Raw genomic sequence first — 18,405 nt, forward strand, 5'->3', positions numbered from 1 at the left:
TCACTCAAATCTGAGTTATATTAATTACCTTCTCTACAAAATCTAACGGAGCCCTGTAATGGTTGGAACGAAAGTAGGTCTCACGAGAGATGGCAGATGCGTATACACAACAGTGAAACCGAAGAGCATAATTATTTGTTGTCTTGCAGTTCATAACTATCACCAAATCATAGAATCATAGAAAAGTCTAGGTCGGAAGGGACTTCTGGACACCATGTGATCCAACCTGCTGTTGAAAGCAGGCCATTAGATGAGGTTACCCAGAGTCTTTTCAGGTGAAGCCTTTAATATCTCCAGTGATAAAAACTCCACGACTTCTCTGGGCTGGCAACTTATTCCAATGTTTGTCTTCATAGTGAAGAATTGCTTTGTTCTATCTAGACAATTTTTTCATTAAGCAAATGGTGGTCTTTGTCTCTTGTCCTATGACCAAGTCTCCCGGTAAAGAGTATGTCTTTATATTCTCTAGAACTACCTTACAGAGAATATCTCTGTGGCCCCTCCACAGACACTCCAATTTTCCAATCCCAAACAAATTGGTTACATGGAGATCAGATCAAGTGTACAGCCTCATGCATATTTAGCTGAATACATGTAATGAAACAAATCCACGTGATAATGGTGTTTATAATAAAAGCACTGTGGTTGAGGTTTGCTTAGCTTGTCCTGTGAGTAAGACCAAGAATAATGCATTCATTATCACATTTGATACTTAGGTTTTTTAGGAAGATTTATCTGGTGTCTCATCTGAATTGTATTCCTTGTTCCAGATGAAGCATTCTTGTTCTAGCTACAGTGATCATGAGTGGATTATCCTTTTTGTCTTTGTAGAGATCCTTTATGTGTTAGAAGATAATATTATATTGATCTGTGCCAGCAAAGCATCCCTTTACAAGAATATTCATAGACACTGCAGCACACCTAAAAGGAAAGAAACACAGGTTTGCATTGCCACAACCCACAGAAGCGACATGCAACCTGCTGCACAAGCACCTGCATCACGATCTGTGACAGATATCATTCAGCGTCTACACCTAACTGCTTCCACCACAAGCAGCACTCAGAAATTCATAGGGAACACGTAGGTTGGTTTTGGAATCTGAGATTAGGTTCACATAGGTATGTTTCCTACCATGCAGATGAAACTATGTAGTAAATCAAGTTAGACATGCCTTGTGTCCACACCAGTTGTTTGGTGATCTCTCCTGTGTAATAGCCCGGACAACATGTAGAGCAGCCTATACAAATCACATGCAATAAAGGGTTTGCATGTGTGGATCAAAATCCAGTCTTCCTACTGGATTTTCTACTTTGGTATTAAGACGGCCTAGGTCAAAGTTACATTGCTTTGTTAAACTGTGAGCAGGGACACACAGATTCTCTGCAGACTGAGTCTTTTATCCCTGTGACCATGCTGCTATTCAGCATTTTATATACCTCTCACTCTCTGTGTCCTGATGATGTCAAGATGATGACTTCCTCAGTCAGTCACAGCCTGGTTTGAGCATCTTCAGCTCTTTTTTAAGTAAATGGGAGCTGCCTGTGGTGAGAACCTTTGAAAGTCTGTCTGCAATTATAATTTCCCAGACTGGCTCTATTTTTCTACGAACCCAGCAGGGCAGGTGAAGTTGTCTGTCTTGGCTACATGTAGGTAAGCGCCATTTACAAACCTACCTCCAGGAATGTTCCTTTGCGCAAGGTCTGGAAGAGCTAAGCAAACATTAAGAGTCTCAGAATTGTCCCGCAATGCTACTTCTTGTGCTTCCTGCACAGAAGCACCCTTTCAGGTTGTAATCAATTTTACTCTAAGTCTTGAAGATGAACACAGTGTACTTAGTCAATATTGAATGATTATGTTTGTACAAGAGCAGAATTCATGCATCTTGTGCTTTTGTTCCCTTGAAAATATATTAGTTGCTTATTTTTCATCAAATATACAATTCATAACAAATAAGGATGCCTAGTTTAAGTGAAGTCTCAAGCAGTTTCCTCTGGTGAAATGGAGCACATAATGCATTTTTTTATTATAATGGATGTTCTTTTGTGACTCACTAACCTTTGTATGGAAACAAAAATATTTCTGCTACTTATCCCAAGAGAAAAATATTGAATATGAAAATGGTAAAGCTGCATTTATACATGAAAAAGCAATTAAAAGAATAGTTATGCATGTTAGTGTTGGATTTAGGTTTCATTTCTATTATTTATTTCAACCTATCCATCTGAAAATACACCTACCCCTGAACTGTTTTAAAGTAAGTGTGGGATTTATCTTAGATAAGCCATTTTATCTGATCTAAACTAGAGCATCTTCTCTAAGCTAATCATTTAGCCAATCTCTATCAAGAGATCAAGCTGTCCAGGGCCTGCTAAAGCTGGCTGTCCAGCACAGCCTGGCTTGTACAAACAGTTAAGTTATTTTCCCTTTCCAAAACTACCTGGCACTTAAATAGGGAGTATACATACTGAATGTCCCCAGTTGGGATAAGTCCCAAACTGTGCTCAGGCATGATATGGGAGAGTGCTAGCTGGCCAAGGCCAAAACTGCAAGTGGCCTTGCTAACAGTGTAACACAATGGACAATCTTATTCCAATTCTTAGGCCTATACCCCAGTACATTACTAGTAGAGATGTAGCCTTATACTGTCTCTGCATTCAGTGAAGGAGTTACCCTAAGCTGATATTCCAACTTGCTTGTCTTACTTATGTGTTAGTATGGGATGAGACAATATCTTGGAGATACCTTTTTCAGTTAAATATAGGAAGTGCCTAGGTGATTACACGATGTACTTCACATTCGGGCAACTATAATTAACTGAGATGAATACCATCATAGATGCTATGGCCTAGATTCATCCTGCCTAATACTGGGAATCACACATCTGATTTAAAGAACATACTGGATTCAAGTTCCCTACTCAGTCAATGGAAAAAGATAAGCATGTCTGAAATATATAGCCAGCCCGACATCTGAACTGACCCCTTACAAGTGCCTCTGTGTCACTTTTGGCTATGAAAAGAGACTAAGACAACCATAACTTAATTAACTCAGGTTGGTACCTAAGTCTAAAGTCAAGAAGGTTGAATCTGGTCTGGTAAGCACATTCCTGGGATCCCGATTACGGGCACTGACTGCGCAGAATCTCAGATCTAATTTTTTTTAGATGGCAAATTCTTGCCACTGCAGAGCGGGAAAAGATTGGGAAGCATGGCTGAAGTGTAATCAGTGTAGCAATGTTTGCCTGAGTCTGTAGACAGTATGAAGTAACACCTCTGAAAAATTCATCTTATTTATCTCAGTTAATCAAAGGGAAACTCTCTGACACACTGGATTCCTGTCCTCTATTAGATAAATGGGCTAAATCTTAGCCAAATTTTGCTAGAGGGATTTTGTACATTTCAATTGCAATCACATCTTGTCAGCAGCATTTGTTCCTGAAGAACTGATAGGAGCTACAATTACTGGAAAGAAGTTATTAAAACCCCCACATTTGTGACACGTTACTCAATATCTTAGTAATTTGGAAGAATGCATGCAAAATTGAAGAAAAAGTTATTTAAATGAACAATTGGGAAATAGCAGTCACAGCATCAAATTGCACTACACACAGCATATAAACCCCATGACACAGAAAAAGTTGTTTATAAAAAAAACCAAATCTTGTGCGTATGAGAACTGTATGTGTAATCTTGTTCCTCCATCTGCCAGGACTTTTTCAGTTTATTTTACCCTTATATTATCAACAGTGCAGCACCACTGTAATCATATTTTTGGTACATTTCACTGCAAGTTCCCCAAGGCAGCACAGAATGTGGTTAAAATCAATTTAGGTTCTGTTTTACAGTCCCTACATGGGAGAATGTTTTATTGCCTGCAATGTCCCCATTTGTTTAGGTGAGCCCAAAGGGCAAAATGCACAACTGGTACATCTAGGCAGTTAACTAAAAGAGGTCAAGAGAGCAAGCTCAAGTGCTAACCTCGTGTCTGTGCACGGCGCTTAACTGTTCACTCACTGCTGGGTCTCTCCTGTAGCTCTGGTTGCTTTCTCCCAGACAATACTTTGCTGTAGTTCAGGGAACATTTTAACTGACAGACTGCTTTGAAAGAAAGGCTTCACCAGGTTGGACTCTAAGCCACGCAGTCCTGTAATGCTATCGTACCTTCAGCCAAACTCACAAGCTCTTCTGTCTCTCAAAGTAGGCAATACACAACCCAAATTTCATCTGAAGGAGGTGCCACTCAGGGGAATTGCACATAACATTTTGTTTGAGATGCCTTGAAGAACTGGAAAACCTGTAGAAACCTGGCTGTTGTAGTTATGTCTCAGGCCTACCACACAGAGCCTAGAGGAACCAAGAGCCAAATATGAAGTAAGGTTGAAGTCAGTGGGTACCATCTGACCTTAGGCAAGGGGTTAGGCCCTTGTCAGTGTTTTATATTGCACTATAGACATACGAGCAATATCTACACATCATAAACACTGCTTTTTAACAGTGCAAGTGTTACTTTTACCCAAATTCAATTTGTCTGGGTTTTTTTTACCTTGATTTTCAGATTGGTTTTTACCTTCCTTTTTTCATGGTGCAGTTTGCTCAAACAAAATTGAGGTTTTTCTTCATTGTTAATGGAATTGCAGGTGTAAATAATAGTAACTGAACAGCTGATTTGTACTGAACTTTAAACCAAATGCAGGTGCACAAATGTTGATACAAATTGAGGCCAAAGCTAAGTGTGGGCTGTGAAAGCTTATCCATATATATATATATTCTTACAGTATAGCTCATTCATGTCCAAAAATTTATAAGGTCTATACGGTTTCAGAATAATAACAGAAAGGAAAAAAGTAGCTCATTTAGCCTGCCTTTCTGATTTTTAATTGTTTAATTTACATGTCATTTAATGCTAATTACTTGGATTTCATTCAAAGCTCCTTTTGACAAGCCAAAGGTGATGGTAAGTCTGAGAGTTTGGATAAGTGAAAAATTCCGGAAAACTGCAGGGTGGCTGCTGCTGTTGTCAGTTTGTGACGTCTCTTGTCCCTGTGCGTTTTCATGCTCAAAGTGTTCAGTGTTGGAGCACATAGCATACCCTGCTAAGAGTGTAACACAGACATTGTATAGACATTTTATTCTTCAAATACAGCCCCCAAAGGAGATTTTGAGTGCAAAATGTTGATATATAACAATGCACAATAATGTACCAAACAATATTAATTTAATACTGTGCCGTAGTGAGACCCCCCTGAACTTTCTCAAAAGCTTTGAACTTTTCAGTCACCGTGAAATCATTCTGGGCAGCTGGCCAGTTCCTAAATAAACTGTGTGTACATCAGTAGCAAAGCTTTTAATTTTTAACGTGATTGATCTCAGCCTGTTATGAAAACTGTCAACTAAAATGAAAGTGTTAGAGCATTGCAGTAAATTTTTCATAATCATTTAATTTCACTGAAATATTTACAGAGTGTTTAAGTGAATTTCACATACGCTTGCCTCACAGACCATATGAAAACTGAATCTTTCACTCTTTACATTTTGCACATTACTGGCTCTTCTTCCATGACCAGAATTAAGTGAACAGAGAACAAAACAAAAAGTTAGGAAGGGTAGGTATTATCCCTTTGGCTATGGTTAACTCTGTTTCTCCTTTGGCATGTTCTCACCAAAGTGTCAATGACTGAGAAATTACTCAATGACTGTGTTAAATTTGAGCTTTCGGTTTGCTTTGCAAGAACGTTACTTTTGAGGATGCTTCTGTCTCTAAATGCAAATTGGTGATATTAAGAGTTATTCCCCTTAGCCCTTTGAACTGTTCAAGTGATCATGTTCATATTAGCAGACCCTGGAGCACTTCCACGTTCCAGGCTGTCAGCTCCCGCCTGAGTTCATAATGAGACCTCTGCATGTGCAGATACTTCTCACATCCTGCTTCTGTATAAGGGCATGTAGGTTGGAGGGCACGCGTGACACCGCCCTGCATTCACCTGAAGATCTGAAGTGCACTGTGGCATGTCTCTTCTGGTGAACGTAGGGAGAGACTGTGGGAACACAGCTCTCCTCATCAGGTCCTGCTGCTTGTCTCACATCAAAGCTTTAACACTTTTTCAGTAACTCCAGTCACTGCTGTCGAAGAAGTTGCAGTATGCACTTTAAAAGAACTTACTACTTTTACCCTGACCACACTTGGAGTGTTTAATACCTGGGTGACTATAGTACTACAGTGTTTTAAGATTAAAAAAATTAAGAACCACCATTTATTGCCTTACTCTCCTCTTTAGGTTCTACATGACACTGTGTATACTGCGTGGCTCAAGCACTGTAATATACCTTTTTTTTTTTTTTTCATTTTTAAATGTAAACACTTTCATTTCCGAAACACAGATGAGAAAGCTTTAGTAGCTGACAGAGGTGGGATGGTTTGTGAATAGTCTCATGGTGTGACTCTGCTGGCCTGGTGGGACCAATGTGGTTACGTAGGAGATGCCAGCTTCCTGCCGGGAAGGCTGCTATCTCCAGCAGGGCAGCGATTGCTTTTCTGACCATCCCAGCACAATAGTCTTACCTTAGCCAGGATATGTCTGTGTTAAAGAGCGAACCCTGTCCCTTTTTCTCATTAGTCATTACCTGCTGTCTCTTTTATTCCCCCTCCCTCTACCCTAGTCTTCCAGTTTCACCACCATTCGTGCTATTGTGTGTACTTAGGACAACCACTTACAGGTTCTGTTCAGTTTTAAGGGTCCACATCTTAATTATGCTGAAGCTGGTTTTAGCGGTTTGTAAGGTTTGTAAGGAAACCTTGAGGTCACAAAGAAATTTACAGCTGAAGCTGCATTAAGTAGTATGAATGACATCATCCAGCATTAATGCCTGGGCTGCGCCATGAGAGAGGATCAGTACCATGAAGCAGTTGCTGCTGCCGCCACATTTACAGTGTGTACAGTTCAGAGGGTTTTGCTTCAGAAAAGATTCGGTCTCGCACCGGCCTACGTGCCCCATCACACATCGGGTTTGAAGCCACCCTGAGGACCAGCCATTGGTTCTGAACCTTACGTCAGTCTCAGTGCCTGGAGTGCATTTGCGTTCAACCAAGGTGGAGCTTGGGGTTTTGTCTCCTCCAGGAAAAATCTGTTTTGCTTACCAACACAGCTCATAAACTAAACCAGCAAACAGCAAGTGCTGATGTTTGGGGGATTGAATTCAAACTGCTCCGAACCAAATGGAGACATGGCCATCATGCCTTTCTGGGAGAAAAAACACACAGACATGCTCTCTTCAAGAAGTCTGCCTTTCTCACAGATGTCTTTTGTATTGATCTCAAACAATTATGTGAACAGATCAGGGTGACCTCGGATTTCAGGGATCCGTATCTGAACGTGTTTTTCAAGCTACCATTGGAATCCCAGATTAAGATTTCCTCTCTGCCACTCCTCACCATTTATGTACTATTTGGATAAGTTGTTCTGATGTAAGTTCAGAGCAGACAGTTGTACTGTGTGTATTGTGACATTAAATCTGCCCCTATAAACTCAAGCACCCATGGAAATAGTGGAAATAGACATAAATTCCTTCTGTGGCTTTACAGGAACTGTTCTAGCAGCCACAAGAGAATTTAGCCAGGCCAGGCTGACAAAATGTCGGTTACCTGCTCCCAGTAGGCTCATTGGAGCTGGAGATGGAGGGCCACACAGAGCAAATCAGACCAGTGTACATTTCCTTGCCAATAGTAATAATCATAAATAAAATTTAAAATAATAGATAAAATGTCCTCTTATTTTGGGTTTAGCTGTTACTAGAAACACTCTGCACCATCATTGCTATGTTTCAACATGGTCTTGTACTTTTGAAAATATGTTTGTTATGCAGTAAAGAAAGTTGAAATGTAAAGGTTTTAAGCAGCAATACAAAATAAGATGTATGTCACGTGGAGCACAATTACACCCTAAGCGCATAGAGGAGAACTCGGTGAAGCTAAATGCCTCATGTTCCCCAATATGTAATATTATCACAGCATGAGTAATTGGAGATATTCTGTAGAACTGCTTTGACTTCAGGTTATTTTAAAGCCTGTCTTGAATCATTCTCCTATTTAGACGGGATATTGCTGAACCTTTTGAACTATACAGTTTCCTACTTCCAAGCTGTCCCTGATCTGTTCTGCACTGAGACTTCAGACAACATTGCAGTCTGTTGTATGCTCTCTATTCTGTATAGACTGACTTCTGCAAAGAGGAGTACGTAGCTGTAAGAGACATTGTTTGTCAATGCCAAAATCCACATATTTATGCAATGGTTTCTTATTAAAAAGCAAACCAGCAGAAACTGGAAACCTTTTTTTTCCCTCCAAAAATTAGCCCTTCCCAAAGCTTTTCAACAGTACTACATTGCCCTGTTAGATTATCCAGTTCATTTCCTTGTCAGTGAGGGATTTCTTGCTACAATACTCCAGCATTTCGAAGGTTCTGTCTAGTCTGAATTTGAAATGATGAGGCACTTCCCTCCAGAGACTTCTCTGAACACTCAGAGGTTTCCCTGTAAGAATAATCTTTATTCTCAGCCTAAGAATTCCCTTTCTTAATTTCATCCTTTTACTCCTATATTTGGGGTACTCTATTATATTCTTGAAATAATTTGTTTTCAAATATTTCTTACCTAAATTTACATCATCTCACCTCTCCTTACTTTATTATCAGTGATGGTAGATGTAGTATAAATACTGGTCCCATTTCGTCTTTCTCTTCTTTTTTCTCCCTTGCCCCAGTTGGTTTATGTAGCTCTCCCCTGGTTTTCATGGCTCTCTTCTGCACTGTTTTGGCTTGTCAGTGTGAAACTGATAAAATGGCATTTAGAAGCAAATGCATACCCAAGTGTGGTCTCTTCAAGCAGCATAGAGAGGAGCAGTGGAATTCTGTACCATTTTCTAAAACTATATAGTGTCTAACCAACAGAGATTGGTTGTGAGCATAGCCTTTGGCTGGTAATGTAATTGGTGCCCAAATTGGCCTTTTGATGCTGTACTGAAGTACAAGTTCTTGTTTAGTTTCTGCACTTATCCTTGTTCTAGAATCTCTTCAGTCTGTTATTTCCTGCCCCTATTTCTAAATCTGTCTTTTTCCTTGTCCGCCGTGGTATTTGCAACTCTTCACATTTTATATCAAGTGAATTTCATTAATGTCATAATTTCTTCCTTCCAAGGATCATTAATGAAGCAATTAAATAGGACTGGACATAATACAGATTTATGCAATATTCCACTTCTCTTCTGACTCAGTGCTTTACCATTAATCACTAGTCTTTGTTTGTAGCTCTTCAAACAGTTTCCAGTCCACATGACAACTTAAATCCAATCGAATATGAATTCATTTTCAATTTAAGCTGCACTATGGCTGGAAGTGGTGATGTTGCTGATAGCATGACAGTGCAGCAGAGCAGATGTTCTTCTATAGCATGCTGTGGGAGCATGGCATTTGCACTAGGCAGTGCCAATGAGAGTTAAAGCTCCAGTCGACTTCCTGGGCTATTCCCCCTGGTAAAAAACTGTAGCTGATATCCATCAGCAATATTCCCTGCAGGTACTGCTGGTGAAAATCTGTTTTCAAATGTAAGCTTCTAAGTTTGTGCTCACAGGCGGGTGGGAGAAAGAGAATTGAAATAATCTTAGTTAGATGTATGCTTATTGAAATAGTATGCAATACGCATACCATTTAAAATAAATGTAAAAATGAATTTCACTGATTCTTTTTGACTTGGTATTTTGTTGCAATGACACAACTGAATTGCTACATAAGGTAATCAAAATTCAGGAATCGTATCTCCATATTGTATCTTTTTTTATCTTATATCATTAGTTGTAGCCATCATCTGTCCACATAGAGAATGCCTTTTCTGTATTTAGAAGTGTCATATTCCATGAAATTAACTGTTTGTGCATACTTAATAATGCAACATTTGTTATCATATTTGCTGCAGCTCAGTATCAGAATTGCTGATGTAGATGGATTCTTTTGAGTCCTTTGTTATTACTTGCAATATTCATCTGAATGTAATTCGGTTATTTTCATGTTCTGAGAACTGGATTTCTTTAAAGTTGCTCCCTTTTAAAATGCTATGTTCTATTTGAAAATTGAACAGCTGTCAACATATGCAGAAGGATATGCCTAATAAGAAAAGATCATGGATGCTTATGTGCTTGATAAAGTGCTAGGGATCTGTGAAGAAAACATAGAAATAAGCATATTGATTAGGACACTAATATGCTTAGTATTTTAAAATTAAAATTATTAGCAATCCTCCCCTTTATGACTTTCAATTTAAGGCATGGTATTGTTAGGTATTTGTCAGCTTCTAGCGCAAGCAGAGCAATAAACTTCCGAGTATCAAATTCACCCTCTGTAGTTCTTTGCTGCCATCTTCTGTTTCTTTAAATGATTGCCGTTATTATTTAGATTCTGAAAAACAAGGCTGGGATATTTCAGAGAAAAATTTCCCTTTCTATCATTTTTTTCATTTCCTTGTTTTCAGCTAAAGCAAAGTGAAGCAAACGCAGATACGAAGGAGAAGCTTCCATTGCGTCTACGCATCTTTGAAAAATTCCCGAACAGGCCACAAATGGTGAAAATCTCCAAGCTTCCTTCAGATTTCACAGTTCCAAAGATAAGGTATTGAAATATTTCTGTTGCTAGTATGCTATAATCCTGCCTGGTGCCACATAGCACCAAAAATATGTAACTGTTTTGCTTGTGGATTAGGCAGATAGTTCAGAAAATCCAACGTGAAACAGATATAACATTGGTATTGAAAGGAGGTGACATTTTGGGTTTACCTCATTTTTACTTTTGGAAAAAAAACCCATAGTATTCCTTATAACATATTCGTGAAAGCAACTAAATTGACCGGAAGCAACACAAGTGCAGTATGATTGAAAAGTGTGTTGTTGTTTTTTGACTCCCATTTGGATTTAGATTCTTGGCTGACATAGACAACTAGCAGTCTAATCAATTCTCATGTAGCTTTTTAAAGATAAGGTCAACTGGCAGAAAATCATTAGAAGGGGATAACACAGGCCATCCAATACCAGTTAGGTTGTGATGACCTTGTCCCTTCTTTGTATTTGCATAGTTACCACTTTCCTGTAAAACTCACCTTAATAAAGGATCGGACCCTTAGCTGGCTACTAGGTCATCAGTCACAGTACGATTATTCTTGGTGTGGTCACAGAAAAAGCTACTGATATCCAAGGGTTGCTCTGGCACGTACAGGCTGCTAAGGCCCCTGAAAGAGCGCAGGTTGACCAAACAGGTCCTCTGGTGATGCCTGTTCCAGTATACCCACGGAGCACGTGCTGGGAGAGAGGATGGTGTGAAAGACAGCTGTCAGCATTCTGGGCCTCCTGAGATTATATTTCTTTTGATTAAGCTCACAGGAAGCTAATGGAAGTGGTTTGTATCATCTTAGCTGAATCAAAAGAATAATGCTGGTCAGAAGGTTCAGGAAAAGCAACCTTCCAAACCTGAAGGAAGCAGTCATAGATATTTTGCTTTCAGTACCAAAATGCTGTTTGGTTATATATTGAGGGTGTTCTTCTCCTAGTCTTAGTCTTTTTTGGTATTTCTTTCTAGCTGAGGTTTTCCCATCGTACTCTAGACTAATATGTGATCATGCTAACTACTGAAACAGACTTTGAACTATCACCAGCAAATCATATCTTTAAATCTGAAGCTTGTACTATGTAGAGCTATTTCTTCAGATAAAAATTAGTTTTGACGTAGTCAATTTACACTGAAAATAGGGCAACTGTACTAAACTTAAAATACAGCAAGATAAATGTACATTATTTGTAAACAGAAATGCTTCGCCGTTTTAAACATGGCATATTTGAGGCAGAGAATTGCTGAAGGGCCTTAATCCTGGCATTCAAAGCAGTTATATGAACAGATGTTGTCTGAAATATTGAAGAAAGAATTTCTTCCAGAGAGTATGTTTCATTTGGATTATATCAGCGTTTGATTTACACTGAAGTAACAACTCACTGTTTAATGAGCTCAAAAGAGCTGAAAACTGCAAAAGGCACTTCAAATATTTAGTGCTTTAACTGGTAAATAAATAAATAATCGGTATTAAAAGGAATTAAATTATTTTCTTCAAAGCTAGCCACCCATCTCTCAATTCAGTTATGGATTTCTTTAATTAATATAAGCTTTAACAGTTATTTTGACTCTGTCCATTTATATATCTGTAGCCCAGTACAACTTGGCCTTTGAGTTTATCCATCTTAGCACTAATGGGTTGTGATGCATCATAAAGAAAACCAAATATTAACTCCTCCTGCATTTTTAATCCATCAATATCTTCTGCTTGTTCACAAGGGAAAGTTTTATGAAGCAGTTTATTGATCGCCAGCAACAAGATACCAGCTGTTTGCTGCGAAGACTTCCTTCAGCATCTTCTTCCTCATGTGACCACTCTAAAAGATCAGCAATCGAAGAAAACAAATATATTGATCAAAAGGTAAGTCAAGAATATAGAGCAGTATATGTCTTTCCTTGAGTATTGTGAGGAAAGATCTCAGATTATTCAGTTTGTCAACCTATGTAAAAGTGAACACAGGGTAAGACAACTAAACACAGGTTAAAAGGCTATACTTAATTTAGCCTAAAACAGACATCACAGCAGATCCTCATTTGGTTTAAATTTTCATGTCTCCTTTCACTTCAAAATCCAGGATTTGATACGTAATTTTTTTTCCAATGCATCCATCTGATAAAGCTATTTTTTTAAGTAGTCTTTCTGTTAATCACTGAGAAGCTAGTGGAAAGTTAAAGTTTCTGAATATCATATTGGATTTTTGAGTGTCATGATACTGTTACAATGTTGAAAACACACTTCACTGAAGCACGGTCACTGTGTAATCACTGGAGACGAGTGAAAATTTTAAAATTATTCTGTTTATTTAGAGGATGTTAGCCTCTCTGTAGGCCTTGGAATCACTAGAAAACAGATGCTGAATACATATATTTGAGACCCATTGTGTTAAATGCTGCCAGTCTCCGAGCTGGACTGGCATTGGTAGTTGGATGTGAAAAATATCAGGACTGCTTGGAATGATGATGATGATGATGCAGCATAAGTAAATGTGTGTGACTTCTCGCACCTTGCAAAACTATGGAGTCAGAAAAAACATTCACGTGCATCATGGAAGACAGTGGTTTCCCAGATTTCTAGTGGCATCTACACTGATATGACTTCTCGGTCACTTGTAATATTGTGTAACTTATTAGTGACATTTTAACAGACTAAAGAAAAGTCCTTTCAGTATTCATAACAGGGTGCTGGAATCCTGCTTGAATGTAAACATCAGGCTTTTGTAAATAAATTTTAAGTCACAGAATCACAGACAAGGAAAAGAAAGAGGGTATATACTGGAGCTACACAGTATAACTCTGGATTTCGTAGTATGTGGTTTGCAACTGTAACTCAGGACAGCATTCCTACAGGCAGAAAGCAGAGCTGGGAAAAACAATGCTCTTCTGATAGTGAACGAAAAGAGACCATTTGCAAATTACTGTTAATTTCCATCCCTATTTCAGTGCAAGAACCCATTCCTGTGGCCAATGTGTTCTGTGGCATCAGTAAGCCAAAGCTGAACAGCATGGCCTGAGAGGGAGGTCTGTGGTAAAATATTATTTGTCAGACAAGGAAGGTCACAGGAAGGAATCAAGCCTAAATGGACATCATCTACTCTAACAAGCAGAGCAGAAAAATTGGATAAATTATTAAACTACAAGCCTAGGGGTCAGCAGAACTATGCCAAATATCCCTAATGATGGACCTCAAACACTGCACCAGGGAAATCAGAGTACATTTCTACCGTGTAATGAAGAGATGAACAGAGACATTAAACTTGTCCCAGCCACACAGATAAGTCCACAATATGCAATGCAGAGCTATGCAATGATTCCATAGATCTGTTTGCATAAATATACTTCAGGTATATTAAATTGCAATCTTAATTCCTTCTGCCTGCTGTTCACAAAAGTGAATCCTTATTGTGTTTCAAGGTAGATGAATACACGGCACAGTTTATTCAATGAGATTTTGCAATAAGAAAACAGAATGCTGCATTCTTTTCAAATTTTCACTTCACTCCAAGAGAAAATATGCATGATGTGACTTTCATTTTTTAATTGAAATAAGTGTTTGCAAATTGATTTTGCAATTGTCAATGTACTTTAAGCACACAGATTCCCATACCTCAAGGGGAGAATCGATGATGAGTAATATATCTGATAAATGCAGTTTAAAACAAGGTATTTACACATTCCTATTAAGAGGGAGAAACCACTAGGAAGGGTTTTGTGGAAGTAATTACTCTGGCTTTCTATAGTTACAGTTGCCAAGGCAACCTCACTTTTGTATGAACAAATCTTCTTAAAAATATCTTATCTTTAAAACAAGCTTAGAATGACTGGTTGCACTTAAATACAAACCTTGCATGCATACTTTACTTTTCTTTGTAAAAAAAGAAACCTGACCAAACATTTTACTGATCTGAGTGCCTAATAGGATGCATTTCCACTGCTCCTGATAGCAGTGTGATGGCTTCAGAAACTTCTCACACCTTTTTTGCATTGTAGTTGATGAAAAAATAAGGGTGGAATCAAAAGTCGGGATTCTGCTGGCAAATCAGATTTGGCTCTGTCCTTCCTGTATGGTGGCTGAACTGTGGCTAGTTCCTCCATTTTCTCCTGGACTTATCAGTATTTCCACATTCCACACCTGCTGAAGTGATAGGAAGTACTTAATACATATATTCCCTTATCTCCACTTCAGCATCATTCTTTTTTCTTTCTCTAAAAATCTGCCTCTATATATATTTGTGTGTGTATATATATATATATATATATATGGTGTTGGGTTTGTGTTCAAAATCAATCTGACCCATAATTTGTGATGATTGGTAAAGCGAATTGGTTTTTGTTCTCTTATATAATGGCTTTAGTAAGTCTTTTCAGTATTATAATTATTCCCTTGAAAACATGTTTTAAGTTGTAAAAGGGGTGTAGACTTTCATTGAATTCTTTCTTTTTTTTATGGTATTTTACCTTCTCAAAGTAATTGAAAAATTTATTTATTCGTATATATTACCATAACCATGACAACAATCGGTTTGAAGTTATTTTCATCCCTGCTGAATCAAAAGAAGAGCTTTGGAAAACAGATTTCTCTGCTATACTCCTTTTCTCTAGTCAAGTCTGTGAGCTCCAGAAGTTTTTCTAACTATTCCAAATTTTTAAACTATTATCAAAATAATAAACTAACCAAACACTAATATAAAAAATAACTTTTAGATACCTAAATACCCTTTACTTTGTATACATCCCATAAGAGTTCTCTCTCAATGTGTGGGGTCTGAGTGGGTGTGTGGGGACAGGCCATGCCATCTTCACTCTTCTACATCTAGTGCCAGCAACACCTGGGCTATCTCAGATGCGGATGCTTGATGGGCAGCTTAGCATGCTGCTTTGCTTGAGTCGTTCGTGATTTGTTTATAATTGTTTATGATTTATATCTGTAACTTTGTGTGCAAGACTGGGATTCTCTGGGGTTCTCTGAACTTAACACTGCTGGATGTGTGGGATGGTTACTCTTTGCTCTCTGCTTGAGGTCCTGCTGAGCAAACTTTCTTAAACCCATTGGTCTTGCCGCACACCTCCTCCACTGCATGCTGAGCTATTCTATCCTGATGTGGTCTGCAGGCCATGAGTTGAAGAGCTCTGGGTCTAATTAGAGAAATCAGGACTGCTGAGGTTGGTGAAGATACCCCTGTTGTAGTATAAAGTTCCATGAGGATGCTTTCTGATGAAAGAAGGAAGGCTGCTCAGAAAAAGTGCAAATATAAGGAGGCAGTGCCATTATAAAACTAATGGGAAAAGTATCTGCAGAAAGGGTTAAAAAATTAAAAGAGGGAGTTATAGTGTTAAATTAACATTGCAGATGTGGGAGACGGGGAGTTTTAGAGACAAAGAGGGAAGCATTCTTTATATATGAATGAAAATTATTCATGGTATGCTGGGAATTTCCTTAGCTAACCAATATTTCAGGAAATTCTTGGACAGGATAACTGCATGAAATACAGAAACAGAAATTTTTTGTGTGAGTTGGTGAATGAGAAGAAAGGAAGTTGGCAGAAAATAAGGACATCTCACTGTGGTGGCTTTCACAAGATCCTGAGGGGTAGTCACAGCAAGTTTTAGGGGACAAAAAACCTAAACGAGCTGTAAGTTTTGCAACAAAACAGGTGTCCAGTAAAATACAGCTGAGTTGGCTGTAGAGCATTGGCCTTGGCTTCTTAACTTCAAGACTGGAATCAGAGGAGCACAGAAACACCTCAGAGCGCGTTCCTAAGAGACATACAACTTTTACCAAGCCCTGTGAAAAGTTGTTGTGAGGAGGACACTCCTGGATCGGTTACTTATCTTTGGCCACAGAACACAGCACATTGCTGTTACAGTAAAATTCAAAACTGACAGGCTCATGAGATGAACCTTGAATATGCCTATAGCTCAATATGTACAGATACCCACGTGCAGGTTTACCGCACTGGCACAGCAGGAGTGAATTCCAAAACAAACCAAAAGAGTGTTTAATATATCCATATTTCAGACTTTCATTACTTCATACCCATAGCTCAGACTTTGAGCATCTCCCATTTAATTGAAGGAATATAAACAAGCCAGCCCTCTTATTTCTGCATTTCTAACATTAACTGGATAGTAGCAGACATGCTTTCTCTTTTCTGTCCTCTTTATTATCCTGTTTCCTTTCACATGTAGGAGTTTTGGTTTTAGCTCTGCAGGCAGTGAAGTTAGTAGTCATTCCTTTTTCCTGTGGGAGCAAGATCCATCATTAAGGTCTAGCTCCTGTTAAATCTCGACCTCCCACACCATATGCCTCTCCCGTTGGTTTCCTAGTTACAGCAGAATCTACCTGTATGACAGGAGCCATGGTCAGAAAGTGAGAGCTGATCTCGGAGGTAGGCAGAGCCATTAACATGAAGGACTATGAATATTAAGCAGCAGACCTCGTGCTGGATTCTGCATTCTTTGGGGAGTTGGTGCACAGAACAGAGCACCGAGGTGATATGTTTGTGATGACCTGTTGCCTTGCAGGTGGGCTGCTGAGCTTTGCACCCTCCTTTTTTATGCTATTTGGCTTTATTCCCAGATATGATCCTACTGGTAACCATTAAAGTTAGATGGGAATGAACACAAACATCAGTTTAATTATAAGCCTCATCCTGGAAAGGTCTGAGTACTTCCTTGGAGATCAACTCCCTCTGGTTTATGTACAAATCATTGTCTCAACACCTCAGGGAAAGTTTATGATTTTATCTGTTTACAATTTCACACACAAACTCAACACACAAGCTTGCCCACAACTTCTAACGCATGTTTAGTTAACATCACAGATACTCCATTTGTGAGCTGCTGAGATATGCCACCTATTCTTGATGTTGTCATTTAATCTGGCAGTTTGTTCCAGCATGTCTTTTTCTGATCTGTGCTCAGCTTCTTTCATTAACTATTCTGTTTCTTGCAAAAAGAACCACATGTAGTCTGAGAGTATTCTGGAAGGACTTTTCTTTGCAGAAAGTATGTGTAATTGTAAATGCTGGAATAGCATTTCTGCTCTTCTAAGGCATAGCTTTTAGTATTGAAGGCAGTGTCCCAACATATCTTTCAGAAGATCATGGGGCATGAAGACATACTCATAAACTTTGGGTTTTTTTCTTCTTCTTAGAAAAGAACCAAGGGTAGAATATTTATCCATAAATTGTCATCTCCAGAATTTCTACTTCTTATTGTAATAAAATTATGTCCCAAGTTAATCAACCTCTTCTGAACTTTACTTCGGGCATTCTATTGTGCAGAGCAGAATATTGGCAAAAAAAGTATGACAACCTTCTGTTGTGTTCCTGGTTATTTTTTTCTCTAAGTAATTTGAAAGAATAATTTTATCACATTAATTTTGAATATAGCAGAAACTAATGAAGTGTAATTGCATATGAATTCCAAGCAGAAGAAAAGATGATTTATTTTAAACATTTTTTCTGAAGTAATTCTTGCAAAACTCTGTGCATAAGTATCCAAAAAAAGTCATTCAGACTTTATCTTGATCTCCCTTCACTGAGTATCTGAGTAGAACTCTGTCCTACAATTTCAGTTTCCATATACCACTTGTTAATTAAACACAGCCAAGTGCATCAGTCTTACCTGTTCATGTCATTCACAGGATACTGCCAAAATCTATCTAGCTATAACATTCAGAAAAGTCATTAAAACAATCTACCTTGCTGGAATGAGAATGCCGTATGAATCCAGCATTTTCTTGCTCATTACAGTCTTGATTACC

The 18,405-nt window shown here is 38.5% G+C and overlaps 1 protein-coding gene across 1 annotated transcript in view; it reads left to right on the top strand.

Annotated features, from left to right (window-relative positions):
* The window catches only part of NALCN (sodium leak channel, non-selective), a 247,593-nt gene that overhangs the window by 175,693 nt on the left and 53,495 nt on the right, over positions 1-18,405 (top strand). Inside the window, exons 16-17 of the mRNA XM_064440627.1 lie at positions 10,516-10,652; positions 12,360-12,501. Coding sequence (XP_064296697.1) covers positions 10,516-10,652; positions 12,360-12,501 — 279 coding nt within the window. The remainder of the gene's footprint in view (positions 1-10,515; positions 10,653-12,359; positions 12,502-18,405) is intronic.

Source organism: Phalacrocorax carbo, chromosome 1 (assembly GCF_963921805.1).
Source record: "Phalacrocorax carbo chromosome 1, bPhaCar2.1, whole genome shotgun sequence".
NCBI lineage: Eukaryota > Metazoa > Chordata > Aves > Suliformes > Phalacrocoracidae > Phalacrocorax > Phalacrocorax carbo.